General features: G+C 37.1%; 2 protein-coding genes across 14 annotated transcripts in view; both read left to right on the top strand.

Annotated features, from left to right (window-relative positions):
• LOC127439772 (protein unc-13 homolog B) overlaps nucleotides 1–5,927 on the top strand; it is a 49,757-nt gene extending 43,830 nt beyond the window's left edge. The window contains exons 38-43 of the mRNA XM_051695995.1: nucleotides 207–278; nucleotides 2,031–2,178; nucleotides 2,303–2,359; nucleotides 2,679–2,771; nucleotides 2,896–3,055; nucleotides 4,268–5,927. Of these exons, the coding sequence (XP_051551955.1) occupies nucleotides 207–278; nucleotides 2,031–2,178; nucleotides 2,303–2,359; nucleotides 2,679–2,771; nucleotides 2,896–3,055; nucleotides 4,268–4,553 (816 nt within the window). The 3' untranslated portion in view covers nucleotides 4,554–5,927. The remainder of the gene's footprint in view (nucleotides 1–206; nucleotides 279–2,030; nucleotides 2,179–2,302; nucleotides 2,360–2,678; nucleotides 2,772–2,895; nucleotides 3,056–4,267) is intronic.
• Nucleotides 5,928–6,609: 682 nt separating this feature from the next.
• Nucleotides 6,610–25,221, top strand: part of LOC127439297 (probable phospholipid-transporting ATPase IM) — a 47,804-nt gene continuing 29,192 nt past the window's right edge. The window contains exons 1-10 of one of the 13 annotated variants that reach the window (XM_051695568.1): nucleotides 6,610–6,642; nucleotides 15,304–15,531; nucleotides 15,964–16,042; nucleotides 18,201–18,259; nucleotides 18,719–18,832; nucleotides 19,686–19,784; nucleotides 20,979–21,040; nucleotides 22,180–22,252; nucleotides 22,342–22,412; nucleotides 22,571–22,653. In XM_051695568.1, coding sequence (XP_051551528.1) covers nucleotides 16,000–16,042; nucleotides 18,201–18,259; nucleotides 18,719–18,832; nucleotides 19,686–19,784; nucleotides 20,979–21,040; nucleotides 22,180–22,252; nucleotides 22,342–22,412; nucleotides 22,571–22,653 — 604 coding nt within the window. In that variant the 5' untranslated portion in view covers nucleotides 6,610–6,642; nucleotides 15,304–15,531; nucleotides 15,964–15,999. Of the gene's footprint in view, nucleotides 6,643–7,314; nucleotides 8,267–12,205; nucleotides 15,532–15,963; nucleotides 16,043–18,200; nucleotides 18,260–18,718; nucleotides 18,833–19,685; nucleotides 19,785–20,978; nucleotides 21,041–22,179; nucleotides 22,253–22,341; nucleotides 22,413–22,570; nucleotides 22,654–25,221 lie in introns of those variants that run through there. The other 12 variants (XM_051695610.1, XM_051695604.1, XM_051695601.1 and 9 more) reach the window with 12 other exon arrangements.

The following is a 25,221-nucleotide window of genomic DNA, read 5'->3' as shown; positions in this document are numbered from 1 at the left end:
AAACAAAGTTACAAAATTGCTTAGAGAGTTACAAGCTAGAGCAAAGAAGAAAATGAGAGACGTTAGTAAAAATTAACCAGTCAACCATAAATACACTGGTAAAACCATAAACAACAATATGTACAGGCTGCTCTATTAAGAGTTATAATCTATAGCTAAAGGAAGTGGGTGTGGCTAATCCTTGTCTGTCATTATATTTGTCAAAGGGAGGGGTGGAGCCGAAGAGTTTGTCACCCAGACAATGTGTGATCATGGAGGCAGCACTGGACGCAATCAAGGTGTGTTGTTGGAGTTGGCATGCCTGCTGAGTTACAGCATGGTTTATTGGTGACTCTCTGCTTTATAACAGAACTGTCATGCCAAGTCAACATACTGCACAGAGTGTTTGGGTTCATTGGTATGGTGTGTCATCATAGCATGTGTGGGTTAAAATGAGAATTCAACTACTACTAAATGTGCAGTGAAATGTCGGCCACCGAATTTTATTTGATTAAAATTTCTGTTTTCGTTTTTTGTCTGAAAGAGGAAAAAAAAGGCTGATAATCTTAGCTGAAAATTTGAACAGAAACTGTTACTTTAAAATCCAGTAACAGAAACACTCACTTGGCAAAAAAGCATTGTTTATGTTGCACATTAAAGTCCACATCCCCAGAGGTGAAGTGATATCTCTCTTGATAATTAGCACAGTTTTCCACAGACTCAGGAATTATGTGGAATTATGGGGTGGCTGTGGCTCAGGTGGTAGAGCGGGTTGGCCACTAATCGCAGGGTTGGTGGTTTGATTCCTGGCCCACATGACTCCACATGCCCTTGGGCAAGACACTGAACCCCAAGTTGCTCCCAATGGCAGGCTAGTGCCTTGCATAGCAGCTCTGCTGTCATTGGTGTGTGTGAATGGGTGAATGAGTCACAGTGTAAAGTGCTTTGTAAACTGCTAAGGTTAAAAAAGCAGACCAGTTATTATGTGTTATGGTCAATACTGTCAAGCTCCGTATGACATTAAAGAAGCATAAAAGCACCATTGAAGTAGCATTATATTCAAAGTCTCTTGAAGCCATACAATAGTTTTGTGAATTGCAAAAAGATGTGTTTAATAAGTACATTTACTTCAGTGAATGAATATTGCTCAGTGTTTTTTTTTTTTTCTCCCAATTTGGAATGCCCAATTCCCAATGAGCTTTTAAGTCCTTGTGGTCGCATAGTGATTCGCCTCAGTCCAGGTGGCGGAGGATGAATCCCAGTTGCCTCCGCGTCTGAGATCGTCAACCCGTGCATCTTATCACGTGGCTTGTTGAGCGCGTTGCCACGGAGACATAGCGCATGTGGAGGCTTCACGCCATCCACCGCGGCAACCACGCTCAACTCACCACGCGCCCAACCGAGAACGAACCACATTATAGCGACCACGAGGAGGTTACTCCATGTGACTCTACCCTCCCAAGCAACCGGGCCAATTGGTTGCTTAGGAGACCTGGCTGGAGTCACTCAGCACGCCCTGGGATTGGAATAGCGAACTCCAGGGGTGGTAGCCAGCGTCTTTACCACTGAGCTACACAGGCCCCCCTAAGCAAGAGGGATATTATTATTATTATTATGAATAATATACATTTTTAAATTGACTTAGTAATGTGATATCCTATCATAACTAAAGTGAACACAAATAAGAACCACAAAAGAATCTATTCATTCCAGGTCCACAGTACATGTGAAAACAATTTGCCAATAGATTTTCACTGGAATTAGTGTCAATTTTGATGCTGCATTATCCAGTAGTTAACAAATAAATGTTTTCTTAATGGTCTACACATTTTTATGTAATTCTTGTCAACTCTATTTTGTACTGAAATTTGTAGTTATAAAAAAAAAGTGGTTTCGATGCATTCCTCATAATAATTTTTGGAATTTTGTTCAATTATTCCAAAGTCTAATTTAAAAATGCTAGACAAGATGAATATAGCATGAATTGTTGATTTTACTCAAGAAAATAAAATAAACTTTATACTCGCTCTCTGTCTCTCATATCTGGGTAGCTGTTCTTCCACGCTGGTGGGAATGGTTTAAAAAAAGCATATCTGGAGAAGAGCCCTGAGCTGTCATCGCTGCGTTACGCTCTCTCCCTCTACACACAGACCACAAATGCTCTTATCAAGACATTTGTGACAACACAACATGCTCAGGGTGAGATGCACACACACAAAAATATCCTGTTGCTCACTTTTGTCAAACCTTGCACCACACACATTTTTTAACAGTTGCCAGACATATATTTTTTAAAATGAAACATATTTCTTCTCTCACCCAGTTCAAAATGGAATGGGCATGAGGATCACCCCCAAAGAGAATGTTCGACCTGACAGAGGTGGGCTGAATATTAATTCATCTTTTACATTTTGAAGCAGGAAGATCCCTTTCTGTCTCACACACACAATACATTTGCATCTGCACTGCAAATTGATCTGATTTTTTTAAATGAGTGTGTACACATACACATCTTACACTGATTTTGTTCAATAAGCTGACAGTGTGTAATGTCATGTAAATGCAAACAATGGTCTTCTGTCAGGGAAATCATTTCACCACACCGAAAAAGTACACTGATCCTTTGTGAGCCTAATGATGATTGTGAGCCTCCTTGTTGAGTGGACAGTATTTTTAAAGTGAAGTGGTTTGATTGACAGGCTCTGGGGTTGAGCGGCTGATAGGGGAGGCAGTGATCCAGCTGGATTTGTTGCCCCCAGCTGGCAACACTGAACAGAAACTCAATGTCAGAGGTAAGAGCATTACAGAACAATGAAAGAGCTAAATTTAGGAAGGTTATTTGTGTATTTAAGTGGCTGGTGAGGTAATGATAATTTAGCAGAGTTCTAGTGCTGGAAGTTTATTTTTCTCTCCCAGTGATTGCAGTAAATGACATGAAATGGCAGACCTCGGGGATGTTCCGTCCGTTTGTTGAGGTTAACCTGGTCGGCCCACAGCTTACAGAGAAGAAACAAAAGTTCACAACCAAATCGAAAAACAACAGCTGGACAGCAAAGTATAATGAAGCCTTCCAGTTGTGAGTGAAAATTCTAAACTCTTAATGTTATTCATGGTAAAGTTGTGGGGGTTTTTTCAGCAGGTGAAGTGTGTATTTATTCTGTGTTAAAAGTCTTTCTAAGAAAGTTATTTGTCTGTAAAATGCATAATTCTAAATGTAAACTATACATTTTTGTTGCTCTGTGGCAGAGAACATTTCCCTATTTGATTTAGCTTAAAGGGATAGTTCACCCAATAATGAAAATTCTCTTATCATTTACTCACCCTCATGCCGTCCCTATGTTTATGACTTTCTTTCTTCAGCAGAACAGAAACAAAGATTTTTAGAAGAATATCTCTGCTCTGTAGGTCCATACAATGCAATTGAATGGTGATCAGACCTTTGTAGCTCCAACAATCACATAAAGGAAACATAAAAGTCTCCATATGACTCCAGTGTTTAAATCTTTATATTCAGAAGCAATATAATAGGTGTGGGTGAGAAACAAAACAATATTTAAGTGTTTTTATACTCTAAATCTCCACTTTAACTTTTACTTTTAGATGTGAAAGTGAAACTAAACAGGCACCACATGTGACTTTCAGATGTAAAAGTGAAAGTGGAGATTTAGAGTAAAAAAAGGACTTACATTTTTATCTGTTTCTCACCCACACCTATCATATCGCTTCTGAAGATGGATTTAACCACTGGAGTCTTCTGGGTTACTTCTATGTTTCCTTTATGTAATTTTTGGTGCTACAAAGGTCTGATCACCATTTACTTGCATTGTATGGACCTACAGAGCTGAGATATTTTTCTAAAAATCTTATTTGGTGTTCTACAGAAGAAAGAAGTCATACACCTCTGGGATGGCATGAGGGTGAGTAAATGATAGGAGAATTTTCATTTTTGGGCAAACTATTCCATTAACCAATGGTGTGAGTTTGGAGCAGGATCATCTGTTTTGACTAACCATTGGTAGGCCGGTTTTCTAATCTAATACTTGTTTGAAAATGTTTTTGCAATTCTGTTTGTTGACAAGAATGGTTGAGAAAGTACACACTTCATTTAAACTGTAGTTATTGTATTAATTTTATGGTTACCTACAAGGTTAGTAGAAAAGACAATAACAATAGTATACATTAATGTCAGCTAACGACTCATCTTTTTGACGTTACAGTACTAAGAATGACACACTAGTGTATTCCATCCCTCTTATCACAACCTCATATGTCTCTCTCTCCTTTTCAGTGTGTTGGGTAAAGGCGTGAGTCTGGACTGTTATGAGATTCAGATAACTGTAAAGGACTACTGTTTTGGCCGCGCTGACCGGGTGGTTGGAATCGCAGTACTACAGTTGCGTGATGCAGCAGACCGGAAGAGCTGCGTGTGCTGGTGCCCCTTGGGCCCACGCATCAACATGGATGAAACCGGGACCACCACGCTGCGCATTCTCTCTCAGCGCTCAAATGATGAGGTCGCCAAAGAGTTCGTAAAACTAAAATCTGAGACTAGACCAGTTGAGGAGGGCAGGTGAAGATAAGACAAAGAGAAAGTTGACCTCTCCAATCATTAATAACGATACAAACTGACAGGTTGAACTAGACCAAAAAAGGGAAGAAAGGAAGAGAGACACAAGACTTTGATAATACTGGACAGTGTGACTGACATATTATAAGACTTTCTGACAATAACTGACAGACAAACATACACAGTCATAAACTCTACCCAAAAGGACCCACACTGTGTTTAAAATTGTGATTGTTTATTCAAAGCCTTAAGAGTTATGTACTGTTTGACTGGCTTTGCATCTATGCTTATGACCGTCAACTATGCTAGATGAAGTGTTTGCAATGAGAAGAGAGTAGCAGAAGAGAGAGTATTCATTTTAAAGAATTAAATAATTTGAGGTTATTTAAAGCGTATCAGAAGGCTTTGTGACTGAATCATACCTGTGATTTCAGAAAATGTATACTGTATGTGCTAGACACATTTCAAATATAAGACGGTCCAAGAGATGTTTTGCCAAATCATGAGTCTATGGGATCATTTCACACTGTTCGTTGTGGCCTTCTAAGTGGGAGAAGTGGTCTAAATATTCATTCCTTTGCATGAATCTCATCATTTGCTGCTCAACCTCTGACTGACACATGCACATTTAGAAACACACTATTTTTCATTGGTCTTATTAATATAAATTCCTATTAATATGAATGTGATATCTTGAAAACACTAGCCATCTTTAGATGGAAAGATTTTTTTGAAAGATATTTCTGTTCAACTTGTGGTAAAACTACTCCAAAGACAATTGTCAATTTCTGTTAGCTTGGAACAGATTTTTTTATTTGTTCAACTATGGCCTATTAAAAATAAATACCTAAATAAATACATCTATAGACCAACCAGTAGTGCCAGCCAATGAGAAGAGAGTCATGAAACTGTTTACCTTGTGCCAAATAGTTTGTATGTTCACTTTTTTTTTTTTTTTTTTTTTTTTTTTTGTGTGTGTGTGGTCTAATTGAGCTGTCATTTAGATTTATTATTATTTGGGTTTTTTTGGGATATACAGTATGCACAACCAAACAGATGTGCACATAATCTATAAAATAGACTACTACATGTGCATGTATTCATTGTAAAAAGTTCAAATAACAGGTTTTTATTCATTTAAATTGTTTTTTTGTTTTGTTTATGTTTTGTCAAAATGTGGGAAGCTATTTGTTTATTTTAAATGATGGACAAAATCATAGTGATCAACTATAACTTGTATTGATATTTGGAATTGTTTATAAACGGTTTATAAACTGAATCTCTTTGTGATTCTGTTTGAATAAATAGCTAATCTTTTGGTCCATAAAATCTTTGATTTTGAATGTTATCACTGCTGCTAATAAGCAGAAAAAATAAAAACTTGAGTGTAACAAAAAATGTATGCTGTATGTGTGTGTGTGTGTATATATATATATATATATATATATATACTGTATATATATATATATATAGTACCAGTCAAACGTTTGGACACACCTACTCATTTGTTTTAATATTATTTTCCACTTTTAGTATAATAGTGAAGTCATTAGAACTATGAAATAAGACAAATGGAAGTATGGGAATTATGCAGTGCAATGAAGTACAAAATAAGATCTTTCCCTGTCTTGTTTTTTATTTCCTATACACACTCTGTCATTCTACCTCTTAACATGATTCTGGCTCTTTCTTTCAAATCACTTCCTCCATTCTGGTGGAAGAAGCATGTCAATTGCAGTATATTTGATAGTGTTCCTCTTCTCTTTAGAAGTTTCTCCAGAGAAATCTGATCCAGGTATGGCAGTATCACCCTTAATGGGCTTGTTGTTTGGAACTACCTGACCATTTCCTTTCCCTGACCCCTGCCTTGAGTGATGTGACCATTTTTAAAAGTCATTGCACCAGAGGTAAGGCCTTCTTTGTTGTATTAAAACTCTGCTTTCTTCCTTTTTAATGCTTATATTTGCTAATTGAAGGGCAAATGTAATTTTGTGACATTTGTATAATAAGTATAGCCATTTTTGTGTCCCGCTCGACATATTTCTCACTTCTGCATTTTTTAGGTATTTTAAGGTCACCAATCTATAAACAACAAGGTATTTACATTATTATTATTATTATTATTATTATTATTATTATTATTTATTTTATATAATAATTTCACATTCATATTTCATATAATAAAAAAAGCTTTGTTAACCATTTTGGTTTTCCGACAGATGGAGAATTGTTTATGTGAAGTATAATCAACATTGATAAGCATGAATGCTCTTATATATGTGTACTATAAATATGCAGGGAATTGGACACTGTTTAATGACTTAAAGTACTTTGTGTGTTTGTGTGGCAGTATGAGTGTTTTTTAGGAGTTTGGATAATGGTATGGCTACAAACCTTTCTCATGTTTTATTTTCTTTTTTTAATGGATTCATTATAAGGTTACCGATATAACACTTTCCTTTTATTAAATTCAGTTGCCCCTAAAAGTATTTATACACTGAAGAAACACTTTGAAATGTCTGAATGTTATTGCATGAGATACAAAATATCAAACCAAGTGGTATCTGCATACAAATGATGTTAGACCTTTTCTCAGAACTACAGTTTTCAATTTCTTTCATGCAACTGGTTGTAGATAAATGAAGTCAGTTCCCCTCAAGTTCACACAGGCGACCTAGCAGAGTAACCACAGGTGTTGTTTGTCATGTTACCTATGAATATGCTTAAAAATGTTTGTCAGCCTGAACTGGAAGGTTTCAAAATACTTTTTGACTGAATTTTTAACAATATACCTATTGCTTTATCATTTTTAAATCTAACAGATATTTTCCTTGAAAAGTGTTTGTGCTATATTTCTTAAAAATAATGCCACTTGGTTTGGACAATTTTGTAATATACTGTAATGCAAAGACTTTGTATATTTTATTAAGTGTGACTTGAGGCCATTATATGTTTGCTTTGTGTGTGGTCTTGTGGTTGTAGAGAGCATGCTCAGTACTGCTGTTCTCTGTCAGCGTCTTGTGGAATGAGAAAAAAAAAAAAGGGTTGCTTCCTTTTTTGACGTGCAGGAAATCAGTACTTTGCAGTTAAGTGTGAGAGAAGGGGAGATGTGTGGTGTTCTGGACAAAAGTTTGACAGAGTCAGAGTTTGCTACACAGGAACACGTCGAGTAAATATTACCTTAAACAGATAATGTGACACTAGTACAGAAAGAAAGTTTAACACACAGAAGACCATGTTGACCTTCCCTTTTCCTTGTTTATATTGGGTGTGTGTGGTGGGGTCTATGTATGTGTGTTTGTGTGAATGAGTCTACGCTGGATGCCTGCACTCCCTGTTTCCTATCAACACAAAGTGAGAGCAGATGGAAGACTGTGAAGCGGAGAAAGGAGGCGGAGAAAATGAGACAAAGAGGAGGAGACTGTAGATGACTTCTGGTGATCTCTGGTTGTAGTATGGATTTGGCTGGATTACACACTATACCTACATACACTGAGGTGTCACCGAAGGACCCTTACGGTGAGAATCTCGAGGCTAAAGTTTAGGGGTATCGCCGAGGTCAAGGTTAGGAGGTGGGGATCAGCAAACAGTCCTGAAAAACACAAGAAGTTAGATAGCCGGCTTGAGAGTGAGAGAGTTGTTCATTCTCCCCATATCTCAGTGGAGTTTTGAAAGGGAGGTGGAAAGAGTGAGCAGTTTATGCTGATACACAGCCCTTGGGTGAGTTTCTGTTACAGCTACATTCTCTACAGTAGGTGTCTCAATAGACTTGAATTTTAGTTTAGGTGGTTTGGAAATTTGCATTTTGTTGCCAAAGTTCAGCTGAGTGCACTGTAACAGCTGGTAAGAACTTTCTGAACCACTGCTGTCTTGTGTAATACTTAAGTGATATCCTTAAATGTATAGTTCATTCACAAATTACAATTTATCATTTACTCACCCTTATGTTGTTCCAAACCTGTATGACTTTCTTCCGTGGAACACAAAAGGAGATATTATTCAGCATGTTAGGCTCAGTCACCATTCACTTTCATTGTATGGAAAAAAAGATGCAATGAAAGTGAACAGTGACTGAGGCTGTCATTCTGCCTAATATCTCCTTTTGTGTTCCACAGAAGAAATTAAGTCAAATAGACAGCCTGGTCTCATTAAAATTACGTGAGCATTGCAACATTTTTGCAAAACTGAAATTACGTGCTTCATCACACGTTTGTCTGCAGTATTCAAGTGAAATATCCAGCGGGGGCCACCAAAACTGAGCAAAATGAGGTTGTAATCTGACGAGGTTTTTAAGGTGAATTTTAGATGGAGGGTTTAATAAGTAAAACATACCTCCCTAACCTAAAACTGTCCCCTAAACCTAACCAATAGTGTTCGAAAAGATAAATGAGAGTTTAACAAAACAGATATCCTTACCCTTAACCTAAACCTAGCCCTAACCGATAGTGTTTAAAATGCAAATAAAAAAAATAAATAAATAAAAAAACCATAAACTTAAGCAATTTTGTGTCACTTCTAAGCCATTTTCTCTTTCATGCGTCTTTGGCTGGACTCGCACCGTGACCTTTAAACCCAAAGTCCAATGCTCTAACAGGTGAGCTACCAAGCAAGTTAAAGGCATGGGAATAAGTGTGTATATGTAGGTGGGTCTGTAATGCAAGTGTCAAAATGTTTCGTTTTTTTCAAATCATGCATTAAAGTAAAACTATTTTGATATCATAACATAGTGGGGGGTGAGCAATAGAGTGAAAAATACAAAATCAGCAATTGTACTCATGATTTGTGTGACAGTGATTATACCACAAAGTTGTTGTAGTGCCTCTAGTGTTCATTTTATAAGGAAACTGCAGCAAAACGTAGAAAGCGGCATGTACAAGTCAGTTTGCAAAAATGTACATGTATATAGAGTAACGTTCATTCTATGAGACTAGGTTGCATATAGATAAATGATGACAGAATTGTCATTATTTGGGTGAACTATGCCCTTAAGATGAATATTTTGTCACTTTTTGTTATTTCTTGACTTGACCTGGTTTATTTTGAAAGCAGCAGAAGTGATAACATTAGAAATGAAATCTTTGAATCTCTTCCTGCATTCACTGTAGGTGTCTTAATTTTAGTAGATTATTATTATGGTACAACACGCCTGAAACTGACCTTTTCATGTCTGTTTTCTTAATCTGGGGGCTTTATTAATCACTCTTTAATGTGAAGATTTTTTGGAGCATGTCTGAGTCAGGGTGTTTATACATTAACTCTGGCAGCTCTTAAACAGTTTGACATCTTTTTCTATGTGTATGCCAGTCAGATATGAAGTGATAAAATGATAGTTTTGTCATTTACTCACCCTCATGTTGTTCCAAATTTCTATGACTTTCTTTCTTCAGTGGAACACAAACATACATTTTAGGCAGCATGTTAGTCTCAGTCACCATTCACTCTCATTGCATCTTTTTTCCATACAATAAAAATGAAGTGGCATGAAGGCTGTCAGAACGTTACATACTGCTAAATATCTTTTGTGTTCCATGGAAGAAAGAAAGTCAAAGGGGTTTGAAATAACATGGGGTTGAGTTCATGAGAACAGAATTTTTTATTTTTGGGTGAACTATCCCTTTAAAACCATCAGATATTAGCAGTATTAGCATTTTTCTACTGACAAAAAACAGAATCCTCATAATGTGTTAATTCTGCTGAAGCTTCTGTAAAAGTTTTAAACACCTTATGACCTGATGAAGATAAGAGAGTTTTGCACGGAATTACCACTCACAATTTTTGCAGAATATGTCAAAATCTTGTTACCACTACACTCCTTAAAATTCTTAAAACAAGGGCCCAATTGCAGGGTTATACTTGTACGACTATTGTCACTAAGGGTTTACTTAACTAAAGCAGTTTCTTGCAACCAGCTAAATGTCTTTAATAGTTCTTTGCAGCACCTGTTTCTTATCAAGAACCATTTTTCGCTGCATACAGTTCTTAAGAGCAGGTTTGATAAGACAGTTTTGTTGAGCACTGTCTTGTTTAGTACAGTTTGAGGTCTGGTTCTCTTCAGGTATTGAGTTTGTCCCTGACTCTCAGTGTCGTGTAATGTGTGTAATCGCTTTTGGTTATGTCTGTGACTGTAGCTTGACCCTGAGTTCCACTGGTGTTTCATGTAACTCTTCATGTCAAATAAAGCTGATAAATAATGTAGTGACAACACACAGCAGACCCTGTTTGATCAAATATGATTATCTCCTTGACAGGTTGTTATTGTTAATGGATAAATAATTAAATGGTCATTCGAAATTACATGCCTTTATCTGGTAAAGTGAGAGGCCAACATTCTCTCCTTCTTTTGCTGTTACCTAAGCACCGTTGTAAAGATTTTTATGAATTATTCAGTCATTGTCTGCTCTGGTATTATGGATTTTCCATTTAGTCAGGATTAATAGATTTTATACCTTCCTATACGATCTGTTTGTTTGTTTGTTTGTTTGTTTGTTTTTTGTTTTTGTTTTTAAATATGTAATTTGTTTAATCGAAAGCTGGCCACAGGCAAAGTGAATCTCAATTTAAGGTAGTTGAAATATCAAGTGTTCCCATTATCTGAGAGTTTTATAGGAAATCAGTTTAAATCTATATACTTCAGGAATTAATGTACAAGGAAGTTTAATTGTTCACTTTATTAATCCCATGAGGAAATTTGCAATCAAAGCAAAAAGAAGTAATACAGTGGATTTTTACAGCACAGAGCTAGTATGATGGTAACTTATTATTTGTGATGCTTGCTAAGGCATAGCAATGCATAAAAATAAAAAAAAATCACAGCACATTAGAAACAGCAAAACAATTCCCTAACAACCACCTAAAACAGCCTTGCATTGTGGTAGCGATGTATGCATATGCAAATGGCAATCTTCAGAAAATTGTAGTTTATCTAAATGTAAAAATCAGTTTTAATTCATAATTTATTAATCTTGAATTAAATTAGACAGGAACAACTCATGGATTCTAAAATAGATTAGCTGCCATCATCAGTCAAAGTATGGGGAGGGGGTTGTTCGTATCGTCGGACGGGGTGTTTGGGGGATGGTGGGTGTTGGTGTAGAAAGACTAACTAAATTGTGCCCAAAACAAAAAATGACCAAAACGGCAATTGCGAGTGGGGTGGCCAATTGGGTGGCCAGGCTTCAGTCTGTGGTGGCCACGGCCACCCCAGGCCACCCCCTAGCTCTGCCCCAGCATATACACACTTATTCCAATGTCATTAGCTTGATTGGTAGCTCACCTGGTAGAGCATTGGATTTTGAGCTTGACGGGCGCGGTTCGAGTCGAGCCTAAGATGCTCGAAAGTGAAAGTGACATAGAAGCGACACAGAATTATGTGTTTGCTTCAGTTGATGTGTTTTCTTCTTTTTTTTTTCGAATTTGCATTTTAAAATGCTATCGGTTAGGGTTAGGTGTTGGTTAAGGTAAGGATATCTGTTTTGTAAAACTCTCATTTATCTTTTCGGACACTATTGGTTAGGTTTAGGGTAAACTTTTAGGTTAGTGAGGTACGTTTTACTTATTAAAACCTCCATCTAAAATTCACCTTAAAAACCTCGACTGATTACAATCTCAATTCACTCAGTTTTGGCTCCCCCCGCTGGACATTTCACTTGAAAATTACAGCCACATGTGTAATGAAGCACGTAATTTCAATTTTGCAAAAACTTTGCAATGCTCAAGTAAATTTCATGAGACCTGGCTGCTTATCTTCAGCTAAAAAAGAGGTTCTGCTTCAGGGTGGGTTTCGTAGAGATTAGTAGTAAGCAATTATTTTGTCTCGGCCGATTAATTGGCTGACATGAGTGCATTTTCAGGTTATCAACATCAGCTGAAAACTCTCCTAGTGCATTAGTGCTGGATGAGTGCTTGTGTTTATTTGTGTGTTCTGCTTGGAAAGCACCGGTTAAAGACAACATTCCTTCACTAACCATTTAATCCGAATACTACAGGAAAAGTTATGTCTCACAGCATGAGCCGTCTGCTCTCTGTGCTGTCCTGATTCATAATTATAGAGCCAGTAACTCTATCAGCCCTCCTGCAGCTCTGTGGATGAGTTTTGCATGTCTGAGGGACACTTCCCTAAACACAAACCTAAAGCTTCAAAGAGAGAATACTTCCTTTCCTGTTAGTTCCTGTCTTGTAATCTTGTTCATGACATGATGTTTTCATCACTAAAAAGGAACATGTGGTTTACCAAATTTGGAAAAATTAGACTAGCTTTTATTTAGGTTAAACTTTAAGTATGCATCTTCAGTTTGGAGTGGCAGAGTAGACAGTTACTGCATTTCTGAAGAATCTTGAAGTTAATGCATGTTTCATACTGTCCTGAGGGGTAAGTGAAAATCTGCTCGCATTCTGTTCCATTCAGAATTCCAAACTGATCCATTAGAGACTTATAATACAGACTTATGTATAAAAAAAATTAATAAAAAATACATTAAAAAAAGTCAAATTGTTGTGAAATACATGGGTGTTTGTTTTGTGTATGTGAAAATTCATTGTTTCCGTTGTTTTCCTAGTTTTTTGTTTGTTTGTTTGTTTGTTTGTTTGTTTGTGCTTGCTTTTGCTTATCTTTTTAAGCTTTCCCATTCCGGGTCTAGACTACAAGTACACGCTTGTTTTTGTGAGCACTTACTTCTTTTGTAAGAGCTGTCAGCAGTTAATCAAAATGTTGACAATCACAATGCTTTCCCCATTCTCTCACAGTTTACCAGACTTGAGTTTGAGTTGCAACATTTACAGTCCTAGAAAGTTTAAAATACTCCCCAGGGCCCTGTAGATTATCTGAAGTGGTGTGTAGATAGAACAATAGTGACCAGAGCATGCCAGCACACACAAGCATGTAAAGTATTCTGAGACACCACACCGAGCTCAGCAGCATTGCCTAAATGCCTATACCTCCCTAAACATGATCAAAGATGCAGGATTTCCCTCAGTTGTCCCTCATATTTCTCATTCTGTATTCACTCAGATAACAGTCTCACACACATACTGTATTGTACACACGTCCCTTTGGGTTTTGACAGATTGGAGTTATCATCATGTTACTCAAGAACATGGGACAGACAAAAAGGTTCAAACAGTTGTTTGGCTTTGTGTCAAAAGGAAAGATGGAAAACAGAAAGATATACAATAGCCCTTCTGAAAACTTATACACACATGTGCCAGTCGTTTTCACTCCTAGACTCCAGACAGTGTTTGGAAAATAGCCAGGCATTTTTCCCTCTAAACAGAGGAAATAAGAGTATTGAATCTTGAGTATATTAGAGGTGCTACCTCTGAAACATCTGTGATTTGTTAGAATGAAAGAGTTGAGGGATGTGATAGTAATATTTTTTTTAATAATTTATTTGTTAGGTCAATATCAGAACCTTTCAAAATGGTGTTAAAAGTGTATACATGTGTTAGTGAGTGAAAGAGAGAATGGGTTTTTTTAAGTGATTAGTAAACCTGAAAGTTTTGCCTGTTTTCAGAATGCATGCACATCATATACGTATAGTGCCTATAGTTTTTGTAATGTGAATTTGTTTGTGTGTGTGTATGTATAAAGTGACTATTGTTGTTTCACAGTGAGGTTACAGTTTAAACATACTTTGGTGGCAGTGCAAAAGACATTGTTTAGGCATGTCTGTTTTAAGCATGCACTTCAAAACATTTGCATATGTGGTTTCTTTGTGTGTGTGTGTGTGTGTGTGTGTGTGTGTGTTGTGTGTGTGTGTGGTTAGTTTTTGAGAATTTTGCCCCCCAGAATCTCCCATATTTGTCACTGTGGTTATGATTGAACTCACGTCTCTTTTTCCCCAATCGCTATCTCGGTTCATTCATTCAGTAGCTCCTTTTTTTCTCCTGTTCTGCATATCTAGCTCTCCATGCATCTTAAGACCTCATTTGACACTTAATTAACTATGAAGTTTGCGCATATGGTTTAAATGATTTTTCTGTCTCAGAACATGTGGTGATTTTTTTTTATGCTTCAGTGCTGAAATCATCACTCACTTTTTTGAAGTTCTTATGCCAAACTCCATACAACAATTTATTTTGCAGTTATTGAACAAATAATGTATTTGTTGATCATACTGTTTACAATGATATTTAGAATCCAATGTAATATCCAGTATTACAATGTTATTACTTATGTTTAAAAAAAACAAAGATGTTAAAGGAATAGTTCACCCAAAAATTAAAATCCTGTCATCATTTATTCAGCTTCATTTAGTGTCAAACACATATTATTTTCCTTCTTCCACGCAACACAAAAGGAGATATCTTGCATAATGTCAAAGCTGCTGTTTTCCACACAATGAGACCATACAGTGACCAGAGGCTGTCAAGCATCAAAAAGGACAAAAAAAGTGCCATAAATATAGTAACTTGTGCATTGTATTCCAAGGCTTGTTAAGCCATACAATGGTCTTACGTGAGGAACAGACCAAAATGTTAAATGTTTTTCAATGATAATCTTCCCCTCTACCATAGCACTCAAATCATCATGGAATTGGGTAGATCAAATGTTAGCACATTCAGCCATCTACAGTATAAGTATGTATGGACTATTTTAATGGAGCTTCGTCATTATCCAAAATATCTACTTTTGTGTTCCATTGAAGAAGCTATTTATTTATGTGTGAACTATCCCTTTAAGTTTTCAAATTGAACCTAAGTAGGACATGTAACCCCTTAAATATTTATTCTTGGTTTTCATTCGACTTGTTATTTTTCAGTGATGTGGACAAGCTTACCAAGCTGCGGCCGCAGTGGAAAACAGCACGTCCAGAGGTGCCACTAGCATGTGTGTTTCACGCATGCTTCTGATGCAGCGTGCATTTTCAAAACGCACATTCTTAAACACACATGTGGTTTCTATAGTTAACTCTGCTAAAGTCACTCTGGAATCCTATCCAATGGGCGGGTTTCATAAATGCTCTTTCCTAAACTTGGAATCTCTGAATGTGGGTGTACAGTATGTGTCTGTGTTCATGTGTGCATTTATTTTCAAAAAGGGTGTGGCATAGATGTGCAAAATTTATTGAAACACATAATTAAATTAAAACACTGTTTTTTTGTATTGTTATTATGGGACAATATTTGCCCGTTGGAACTATTTATAAATATTGCACAAGATCAAATCTTTGCACAAAATCTTAGGCTTAAAATATAATATTATGAAATATATAAAAAAACAAAAAGCCAGTTGAATTCATTACAGGGACATGTAGCTCCCACGTTTTAAATATATATGGCTTTTTTTTGTCACATTCTGTGAAATCTTCGCCACTCAGCCATGGTTAATTTCTCACGTTTAAATGCTACAATGATGTGTAAAGCAGCTTACACACTCCTCCTTAAAGAGGTTCTCACACAGTATTGTATTTTCTTTTCAGAGAAATCATGATTAATCTTTGAGAAAAAAGGAAGCTATGCCATTCTTTGGCTTAGACTGTACGCGGAGGAAAGAGAAAGGTACATGCATTGCACACAGCTTCACATCAAACCTCAAAGTCAGATGTCACACATATGTCATTGCTGTCTTATTTACTCACCCTCATGTTATTCCAAACATGAATGCTTTTAAAAAGTAGAGAGAAACAAATGTATGACAGTTCTTTGAGGACTGTCAAAAAAACAAAAAGGCAAACAAAAACGCCATATAAGTAGCTCATAAGACTTGTGCCCTATATTCCAAATCTTTTGAAGTCATAGGATAACTGGTGTGAGGAACAGATACTTATTCCCTAGTAAAGTCCTTATTTGGTAATAATCTTCACCTACACCAAAGCTTGTATCTAGCCTGCGTTGGTATCAGTGTCAGAAATTACTGTTTCCATTAATGGCCAATATTTGAACCCTGGATTTGATTTTTGAGGGTGTTTTTAACCTTTATCATAGGTTTTCTAATGATATAAAAAAGTGTAAAATACTTCCATTTAAAGGAATATTGCAGGTTCAGCACAAGTGAGCTCAATCAACAGCATTTGTGGCATAATATTGATTACCACAAATATTTATTTCGACTCGTCCCTCCTTTTTTTTAAAAACAAAAAGTTAAAATCGAGGTTACAGTGAGGCACTTACAATGGAAGTGAATGGGGCCAATTTTTGGAGGGTTTAAAGACAGAAATTTGAAGCTTATAATTTTATAAAAGCACTTACATTAATTATTCTGTTAAAACTTCTATATTATTTGAGCTGTAAAGTTGTTTAAATTGTCATTTTTACAGTCATTTTAGAGTTTTAGAGTTTGTTGACATTACATCGTCATGGCAAAAAAGTTGTAAAATTGGCTATAACTTAACACAGAAACAGTTCGTAAGTGATTTTATCACACTAAAATCACGTTAACACGCTTATTGTTTATTTCGTGTAGCTATATAAAAAATTGGCCCCCATTCACTTCCACTGTAAGTGCCTCACTGTGATTTTTGCTTCTTCTTTTTTTTTGAAGAAACAGAGAAGCAAGTCAAAATACATTTTTGTGGTAATCAACATTATGCCACAAATGCTGTCGATTGAACTTAACTTGTATTGAACCTGGAATATTCCTTTAATCAATTTACAGACATAAATTCTACTTGTCTTATGTTTTATGCAATAATATTTATACCAAGGCCTAAAATAAAAATTGAAGAAGTATGTAAAATTTTACAAATAAAACGGAATAACTCAGAATAACTGAATTTTGGGGGCATTTTTGTCCCGAGCCCCAGTTTATTTCTGACCCTGGTCAACATTCAGATTTTAAAAAAACACCGCATCAACACACGTCATTGACAGATAAATGGCTTTGGTCCTTTCTTGTGTCGTAATGCAACACTGTGCACTACTTTTGAATTCTGGACACAAAAATGGGCTACATGCAAGCTTTGGCTGTGGTGAAGATTATCAGTGAATAAATGCTTAAATGTCAGTCAGTTCCTCACATAAAGCTATTGCATGACTTTAGAGGACTTGGAATATTGTGTACAAGTAATATGAACGTCTTTTAAGGTGTTTTTTTGATTGTTGTTGTTTTGTCCTCTTTAGAGCTTGACTGCTATGGTCACTATGAACTGTCTTTAGCCCTATTCGGACGGAATTCGTTTTTCCGACATATGTCTAAAGTAATTATTACTGCGGACGTCTGTAATGTTTACCATCGATTCACACAGGATAAACAATGTTTGTATGAATTGGAGAGAGTGTGTAAATGTCTACTGCATTTAAACACTGCCATCACACACACACTGTAACTGAGCAATCAGAAAATGGATAGTTGTGCTGATTAATTATGTAGTAAGTATTAAACATGATCATATACTTTATCTGTGAATATTAGAAGAAATTTATTGGAATATCTAGCAAAATACAACTGAATTTGTGACATTAGCAAGCCTGTAATCTTATATTGCACTCTTCAGTAAAAAATATGGACAATCCCTTCACATTATTATAGGGCTTTTGTATAGCAAGAATTGTGAAATGATTCTTTAAAAAATGTTCCATGTGTTGACATGAGGCTAAATGAATGACTAACTGTTTCTTTAAGCTTGACACCTAAAAATGTGCTTTGGAGATTATTGATTAATTGTTTCAAATCAGAAGGTGCTCTTTTAACACACTTTTTTCTATATGTTTTTTCTAGAAGTGGAGAGGAAAATCAGAGCAAACGACAGAGAATATAACTTATCCTTCAAATATGCTGTGAGTATCAAATCAGTTCAGTCGAGTAAAGAAAAGCCAAACCAGCAAATATTATGCATTTTTGTTTTGTCTAATGTTATAGATGGCTGAATGTGTCATAATGACATTTTCTCTACCCAACCAATTTCCTCTTAACTGATCACAACCACAGTGTTTCATTTTTACTCTTCTGGTTTCATGTTCCATTTAAAGAACTTGAACTCTCGTTATTATTTATGTGTTTATGCTTCTTTGTATTGTTTCTTTCTGAGATTCAGATGAGCAACATCTTTATTCATAAATGCAAACATACAGTACAAGCCATGTCATCAGAATATAAAATAAAGCATGTGTGAATATAAAAAAAAAAAAATTAACATATTCCACACATGACATGTTTACATGTCAAGAAGTGTCTACACAACAATTTTCAATAACTATATGGTTAATATCTAACATCTCTTTCTTGTCTTTCTATAGACCAATGCCATCAAGACCTCCAAATACAACCTCTTCACCTTTCTGCCCCTCAACTTGTTTGAGCAGTTCCAGAGGATCGCCAATGCCTACTTCCTCTTCCTGCTCATACTACAGGTGCATAAAATCCCATTTTTCTCAGGGGAGCTCTGGAAAATAGTTACCATGTTTAGTCTTTGAGATTGTAATAGTATTGTTAGCTAGTAGGTCTTACAACAATGATGATGCCCAAGGATGCTTTGTCCAGGTTTGTGTGTATTTATTTATCTATCTATCAAATTGACTTATTATTCAAAAAAATTCAAAAATGATTCAGTCATTTTCATTCTGATTTAGAATTTAGGTCTGATGTGAGACGGTGTTTCCTCATAATTTTATATTTTTGTTTAGTCATGCATTTTGCTGAGAATGTGACCAAAATATGACCCTGACCTCCTGTATCATGCACCAAACCATGCCTCACACATCCTAAATCACTAAATGCTTACACAATAAGTGTCTCATGACCCCTGTAATTTAATAACCCGGTGAGTTCATGCTGTAGTGTGGCTTCCGGGATGTTGCTGAAATTTGCATTTATTACTCTGATATTGCAATCCCACATTGCCAAAGCACAACTGTTACATGTTTTTGGTCACTTTTAAGTTTTGTGCTTAGAATGTCACTATACCGGTCTAAACTTAAGACAAAGAATAAAGCTTTTTTAAGTTCTGAAAATCCTGAAAATAAAACCTCACAGAGCTGAATTGAATGACATTTGAATAGGAGGCAATGGAAAAAGATAAATTCTAATGTGTCCCCCAAGTATGTTTAGGAATTTAAAACCAATATTTGAATATGTATACAAGGCAATAATATATTTCATGCCACCACATCAGGCAGCACTCCTAATGCTCCTCGATGGCACATCATGAGTGTTTGGCTTGTATGCTGTATGTGCGGTTTATATATGTGTGTGTGTGTGTTGTAGGTTATTCCTGCTATTTCATCTCTGTCGTGGTTCACCACTGTTGTCCCTCTGGTGTTGGTACTGTCAGTGACTGCAGCCAAAGATGCCATTGATGATATTGTAAGTACACACATGGGACTGTATGCAACAAAGATCTTAAATCTTTTTTTTTTCTCATATTACTTTCTTTTATCCCATCTTAAATGAAAACCGCAGGATCTGAATGTCCCTTGACTGTTTTGTCTGTTATTGTTTTGCCTTTCAAAAGCTCTTATATGAATTGTTTAACTTTGCTGTGGCTCATAGCTACGTAATACTGCGGTTTGTCAAAGCATTTAACTTTAATTGTTGAAATCAGACTACAGTGAGACACCCAATCTTCTTTGCTGTCCCACTGTTATCCAGAGAAGCTGCAGAACCCTCAGCCAGAACCCAAACTGTGCCGAGTCTGGTTTTTCCTCTGTTTGGCTGTGAATCTTAAGGAAGTAAATGGCATTTACCTAATGAGAGTGACAGCATGTCCCCGAAGCCTAAACATATGTCTAATTGAAATGGCCTTTACTTTGGCACATGGGTGTCATTTAATACACCAAACGAACTTCCTTCGAACAGCAGAAACTGTAAAGTGAAAGGTTACGGGTCTGAATATGTCCACGATGGACTGGAAAGTATGATCGAGTGAACAGGAGCCACCTCAGCCTTAACAGAGCACAATAATCCTTTATGTTTCTGCTTACGCGAGTGCAGAGGAATCAGGGAATCTGAGAACAACACACCCTCACTCCTCCATTCCTCCCTGTCTTCTTCTCCCTTTATTCCTCCCTCCATAAAACTTGGGATGAGCTTGTTTTTGAACACAGCAGACTTAAGATGAAAATTCTGTCATAATTTACTTATTCTCTTGTTTTTTTCCAAGTCCATATGACTTTTTCTTTTTGGAAAATGAATGGAGATAATGGGTAGAATGTCAGCCTCAATCACCATTCACTTTCCCTGATTGGAAAAATATGGAATGAAAGTGAACAGTGATGGAGGCTAACATTTTGCCAAACATCTCTCCACACGAGTTAGGAACAACAACAACAACAACAACAACAACAAGAGTAAATTATGACAGAATTAAACGTTTTGGGTGAACAAAGATGGGCTTCTCTTCGCTGTCTTCACTTATTATCATATGAGTTACTATTTACAGTATCTTTCATAGCTTCATCTCTTCTTTTGCTTCTTATTTGTTCTTTCAATAAGTTTCATTGGGTCTCTTTTCCTTCATTATTTTCTTGCTGTCTTTTTTGTCCTTTCATTTATTTGTAGAATCGCCACAGAAGTGACAGGCAAGTGAATAACCGTAAGGTGGACATGCTCATCAATGGAAAGTGAGTGGCTGCAATATTTACTGTGTTTTTCGCCTCATCTCTGCAGTTATTACTATTATGAGTTCAGTGGTTTACCAACAATAGGATAGCATCTATTAGGATGAGGAATGAATGAAATCTTCAAAACTAAGCTTATATTTTAATAGGATATGTCAGAAAACACAAATAAAATGTGACAACAGTGGTGTCATAATTGTTCCCTCTTTAGCTCAAATGAGGCTAAAAAAACATTTATTTATCAGTTTTTCATGTTTGTCCTGTGCATTATAAATACAGTTGATGCCTTTATCAGTTAAGTGATAAAGTGTCTCTTTCTTAACTGAAAAGTGGGACTTCCATCACTTAAGCCTCCAATATGATTCCTTTTGATTTCTTCCATTCATTTTTCTATAACTAGTCATTAAAGCAAGGGTGTAGCCAGGAAATTACTTTTAGGTGGGCCTCAATAAAAATGGATGGGCCAAGTTTTTGCCCAGTTTTTTTTTTTTTTTTTTTTTACTAAATTTTCCTTAACAACAGAGAAAAGCCACATTCAAACAGATCTTTCACACTTTCAGAAATCAGAATTTATGCATTTTTTAAACTATTCTATAAATATATTTTTGAAGTCAAAGAATAATCTCTAATATTCTGGGTGGGCCTGGGTCTAATTTGGGTGGGCCCAGGCCCACCATAGTCCACCCTTGGCTATGCCTCGGATTAAAGGTCTTTTCCACCTTATGATGTCTCAGGATTAGTCTAGAATATTTACATTTTTCAATGTAAACAAACAAATAAATCCTAACAGGAAGCAGCTGCAGACACATAGAAAGGTTATTCCTGTTGTTCTGACCTGTACTCGTGTGTTATAGTTCTAGTAACCACAACTAACACACATACTCGCATGCACACTATGTATGGCTACTGGAATGATGTGTAAACGTGTAATGATGTTGTTTTAAAATAGTCCTTTTGTGCTCCTATCACATTTGTATGCATGTCAATATCAAATCCAATGAGAATATACATTCATAAATTTAATGAGTCAAATAGAAACACATGATGCACACACCCTAAAAGCATTGCAACATGCTGATATCAGAAAGATGTTTTATGTGCTTGACATGATGAATTCTTTCTCCTCTCTCTCTCAACAATAGACTGATAAGCGAGAAATGGATGAATGTGCAAGTGGGTGATATCATCAAGTTAGAGAACAATGAGTTTGTAACAGTAAGCCACTTTAAGATGTAACTGACACATTGAAATAAAAAAACTGAATTTGCTGAGTCACATTGTCTCTCTGTTTCCTTCTCTCAAAGGCAGATCTGCTACTGTTGTCCAGCAGTGAACCTCTCAACTTGGTCTATATTGAGACTGCAGAGCTGGATGGGTGAGAGAAAGAGTGATGCTATACTTGATACATTTGTGTATCATGAAGTAGGCCTATCCTGCCTTTGTTCTGTACAGAGCCAAGTGGAATGCTCACTGCTGCTCTTGCATCTCTGTGATTTCATGTATATTTGTTCTCTCTGTTGCTTTTCCACACAGAGAAACCAACCTGAAGGTGAAACAGTCTCTGACTGTAACAGGAGACATGGGAGAAAATTTAGAGGCTTTGGCTGCATTCAATGGTGAGAGTTCTTTGCTCTGGATGTCCCAGTTTACGTAAAAGCATGCCTGGACATTTACTGTGACAATAAATGTACACAGAGAAAGGTCTGCATACAATCTTCAGCTTCTTACAAACTAATAATTATTACTTTACTAGTATTACCTGGCACTTTATTTTGCTGTGACTGTGTACTTATATAGTAGTGCACATTTTCATGTTTACAGATGAATTTCGCATTGTATTTACTGTATGTTTGTCATAGGTACACTACTCAGATACTTGTATCCAGTGTATCTAATAGAAGTTTTCTGACTGTCAAAGACTGTTCTGTCTGAAAAAGAAAAACATTCATGCTGATATTCTCACACCTGAAACAATGTCACAATCAGTGTGTAAAACTGTACAATAGAAAGAGTGAAGAGCTCACATTGTCATTTGTCTCAGTTTTTTGCATTAATGGAGAGCCAAAGTGGGAGTGCATGTCCAAAATCCCACCAATCACAGCTACCGTATGAGGGTGTATACAGTAAACAATCATTTACATCGCCTCACTGTAATAATTGTTCCAGCATCTCTCCTCCACCCCAAATCCACCTTTAATTTCATTATTAATTTGTTATAGTTTATAGTTGTTTAATAAGAGAAGAAACTTCAGTCACTCTAGATTATGAATGAACATATAACTAGTAAATGCTGCTTTGGTTGTTATATTTTCTCTTTGCTTTGACCTCCTGTAGAACAAACAAATCTCAAATTATCTCTGTTTAATATCTCAATTCTTTTTATTCTAGTTCACCCAAAAATGAAAATTCTCTCATTATTTACTCACCCTCATGCCATCCCAGATGCGTATGACTTTCTTTCTTCTGCAGAACACAAATTAAGACTTTTAGAAGAATTTCTTAGCTCTGTTTGTCCATACAATGAGCAATATAAAAAGCACATAAAGGCAGCATAAAAGTAATCCATACGACTCCAGTTATTTAATCCATGTCTTCTGAAGCTATCCAATGGGTATTGGGTGAGAACAGACCAAATTGTAACTTTGGGTTACGGTTGTAACCTCGCTTCTCTGAGGGAGATGAGTGAGACATCTCACTATGGGACACGCCTCTTGCGTGATCATCCATGAAGCCCTATGCAATCATGCCTAACAGGCTGCTGGCGAGTTCACCAGGGAAGCCCCGCCCCTTCCCTATATAATCAGTAGCATTGGCATACGTTACAACTCTTCCAAGTGGATGAATATTGGGCCCTCTAGTGAGATGTCTCACTCATCTCCCTCATAGAACCGAGGTTACAACCGTAACCCAAAGTTCTATTTTGGTCGACCCGTTCAACATCTCACTATGGGATATAGAAAACGCTCATATATTAAGTCATCAGAGCAGGCTTACCATATCTGGTTTATAGAACCCTACGAATGTGTGCAGGGAGGCCCAATCAGCTGCCGCACAGACATCCTCCATGGAGATTCCTTTAAATAGAGCCCAAGAAGCAGCCATTCCCCTCTCACACCCCGTGATAATGATTGTCCCTTTACTGAGTAAGCAAATTTAATGGCTTCTATCCAGAGAGAAAGTCGTTGTTTTGACAATGCCTTACCCCTCACTGGGTTTGCAAAGCACACAAAGAGATTATCGGACTGTACAAAGATTTGTATTTTACTCACATATGCTTGCAATGCCCTAACAGGACATAAAACAAGCATTTTCTCATCCTCTGGCGAAGCAAAAGGAGGAGGGTAAAAAGCTGGGATTTCCATATCTTTGCATGAAATAATTAGGTTTAATAACCTTGGGCACAACCGGCGGGTTAGGTCGTAACTTGACCCTTGAGAAATTTTGCGTGAGCTTGAGACATGCAGGTTTAACTGAGAGTGCATGCAGTTTACTGACATGCCTCATAGTGGCCAAGGCCAGTGTGGCAGGGCGGAGGGCGGGGTCGGGTCATGATTCCGCACACCCGGCCCCTAATTGGGCTGATTAGCCTGAGAGGGATAAAGGCCGACTGGAGACGGCAGTGTGGCAGAGAGAGTTACGGACAGCTGTCTGACACCTGTGTGTGTTTGTCTTTTTGGTTCAGTTTCTCATTCAGTATTATTTATATTGTTAAGCTGGTTCTCGCCTCCTCCTTTCCATTGAACTGTGGTACACTGGTGCCAAAACCCAGGAAGGAGGAGGGATGCGCCGTAGTAGAGTTCTTGCCTCTACCATCCACCCCAAAGGAGCAGCTGTGGCCATCCGCCAGAGGATGGAGGAGCCTGGCCACCTGGAAGTGGAGGAACGGCCGCTGACCGTGAGGGGAGGAAGGGCTCCCAACCAACCGCCTGGAGCGGTTACCGCTGCCAGGGGCAGGGGAGACCCCTACTGTCCACCAAAAAGGCGGTGGGGCATTCCATCTGCCAGGGGCCGGAGGACTGCCTCTAATCCACCCAGGGAGGCGCGGCTGTCATCCACTAGAGGGTGGAGGAGTGGCCGAGGACCGGACTATGGCGTATCGGAGAACCGGCAAGTAAATTATTATTTTTTCTCTCTCTCCCCTCTCTCTCTCCCGTTGTCGCTCCGTGTTGGCCTTTTCCCTCTCT

The sequence above is a fragment of the Myxocyprinus asiaticus genome, chromosome 4, assembly GCF_019703515.2.
Source record: "Myxocyprinus asiaticus isolate MX2 ecotype Aquarium Trade chromosome 4, UBuf_Myxa_2, whole genome shotgun sequence".
NCBI classification, from domain to species: domain Eukaryota; kingdom Metazoa; phylum Chordata; class Actinopteri; order Cypriniformes; family Catostomidae; genus Myxocyprinus; species Myxocyprinus asiaticus.
Note: the sequence above shows the minus strand (reverse complement) of the source record. Positions and strands in the feature narration are given on the sequence as shown.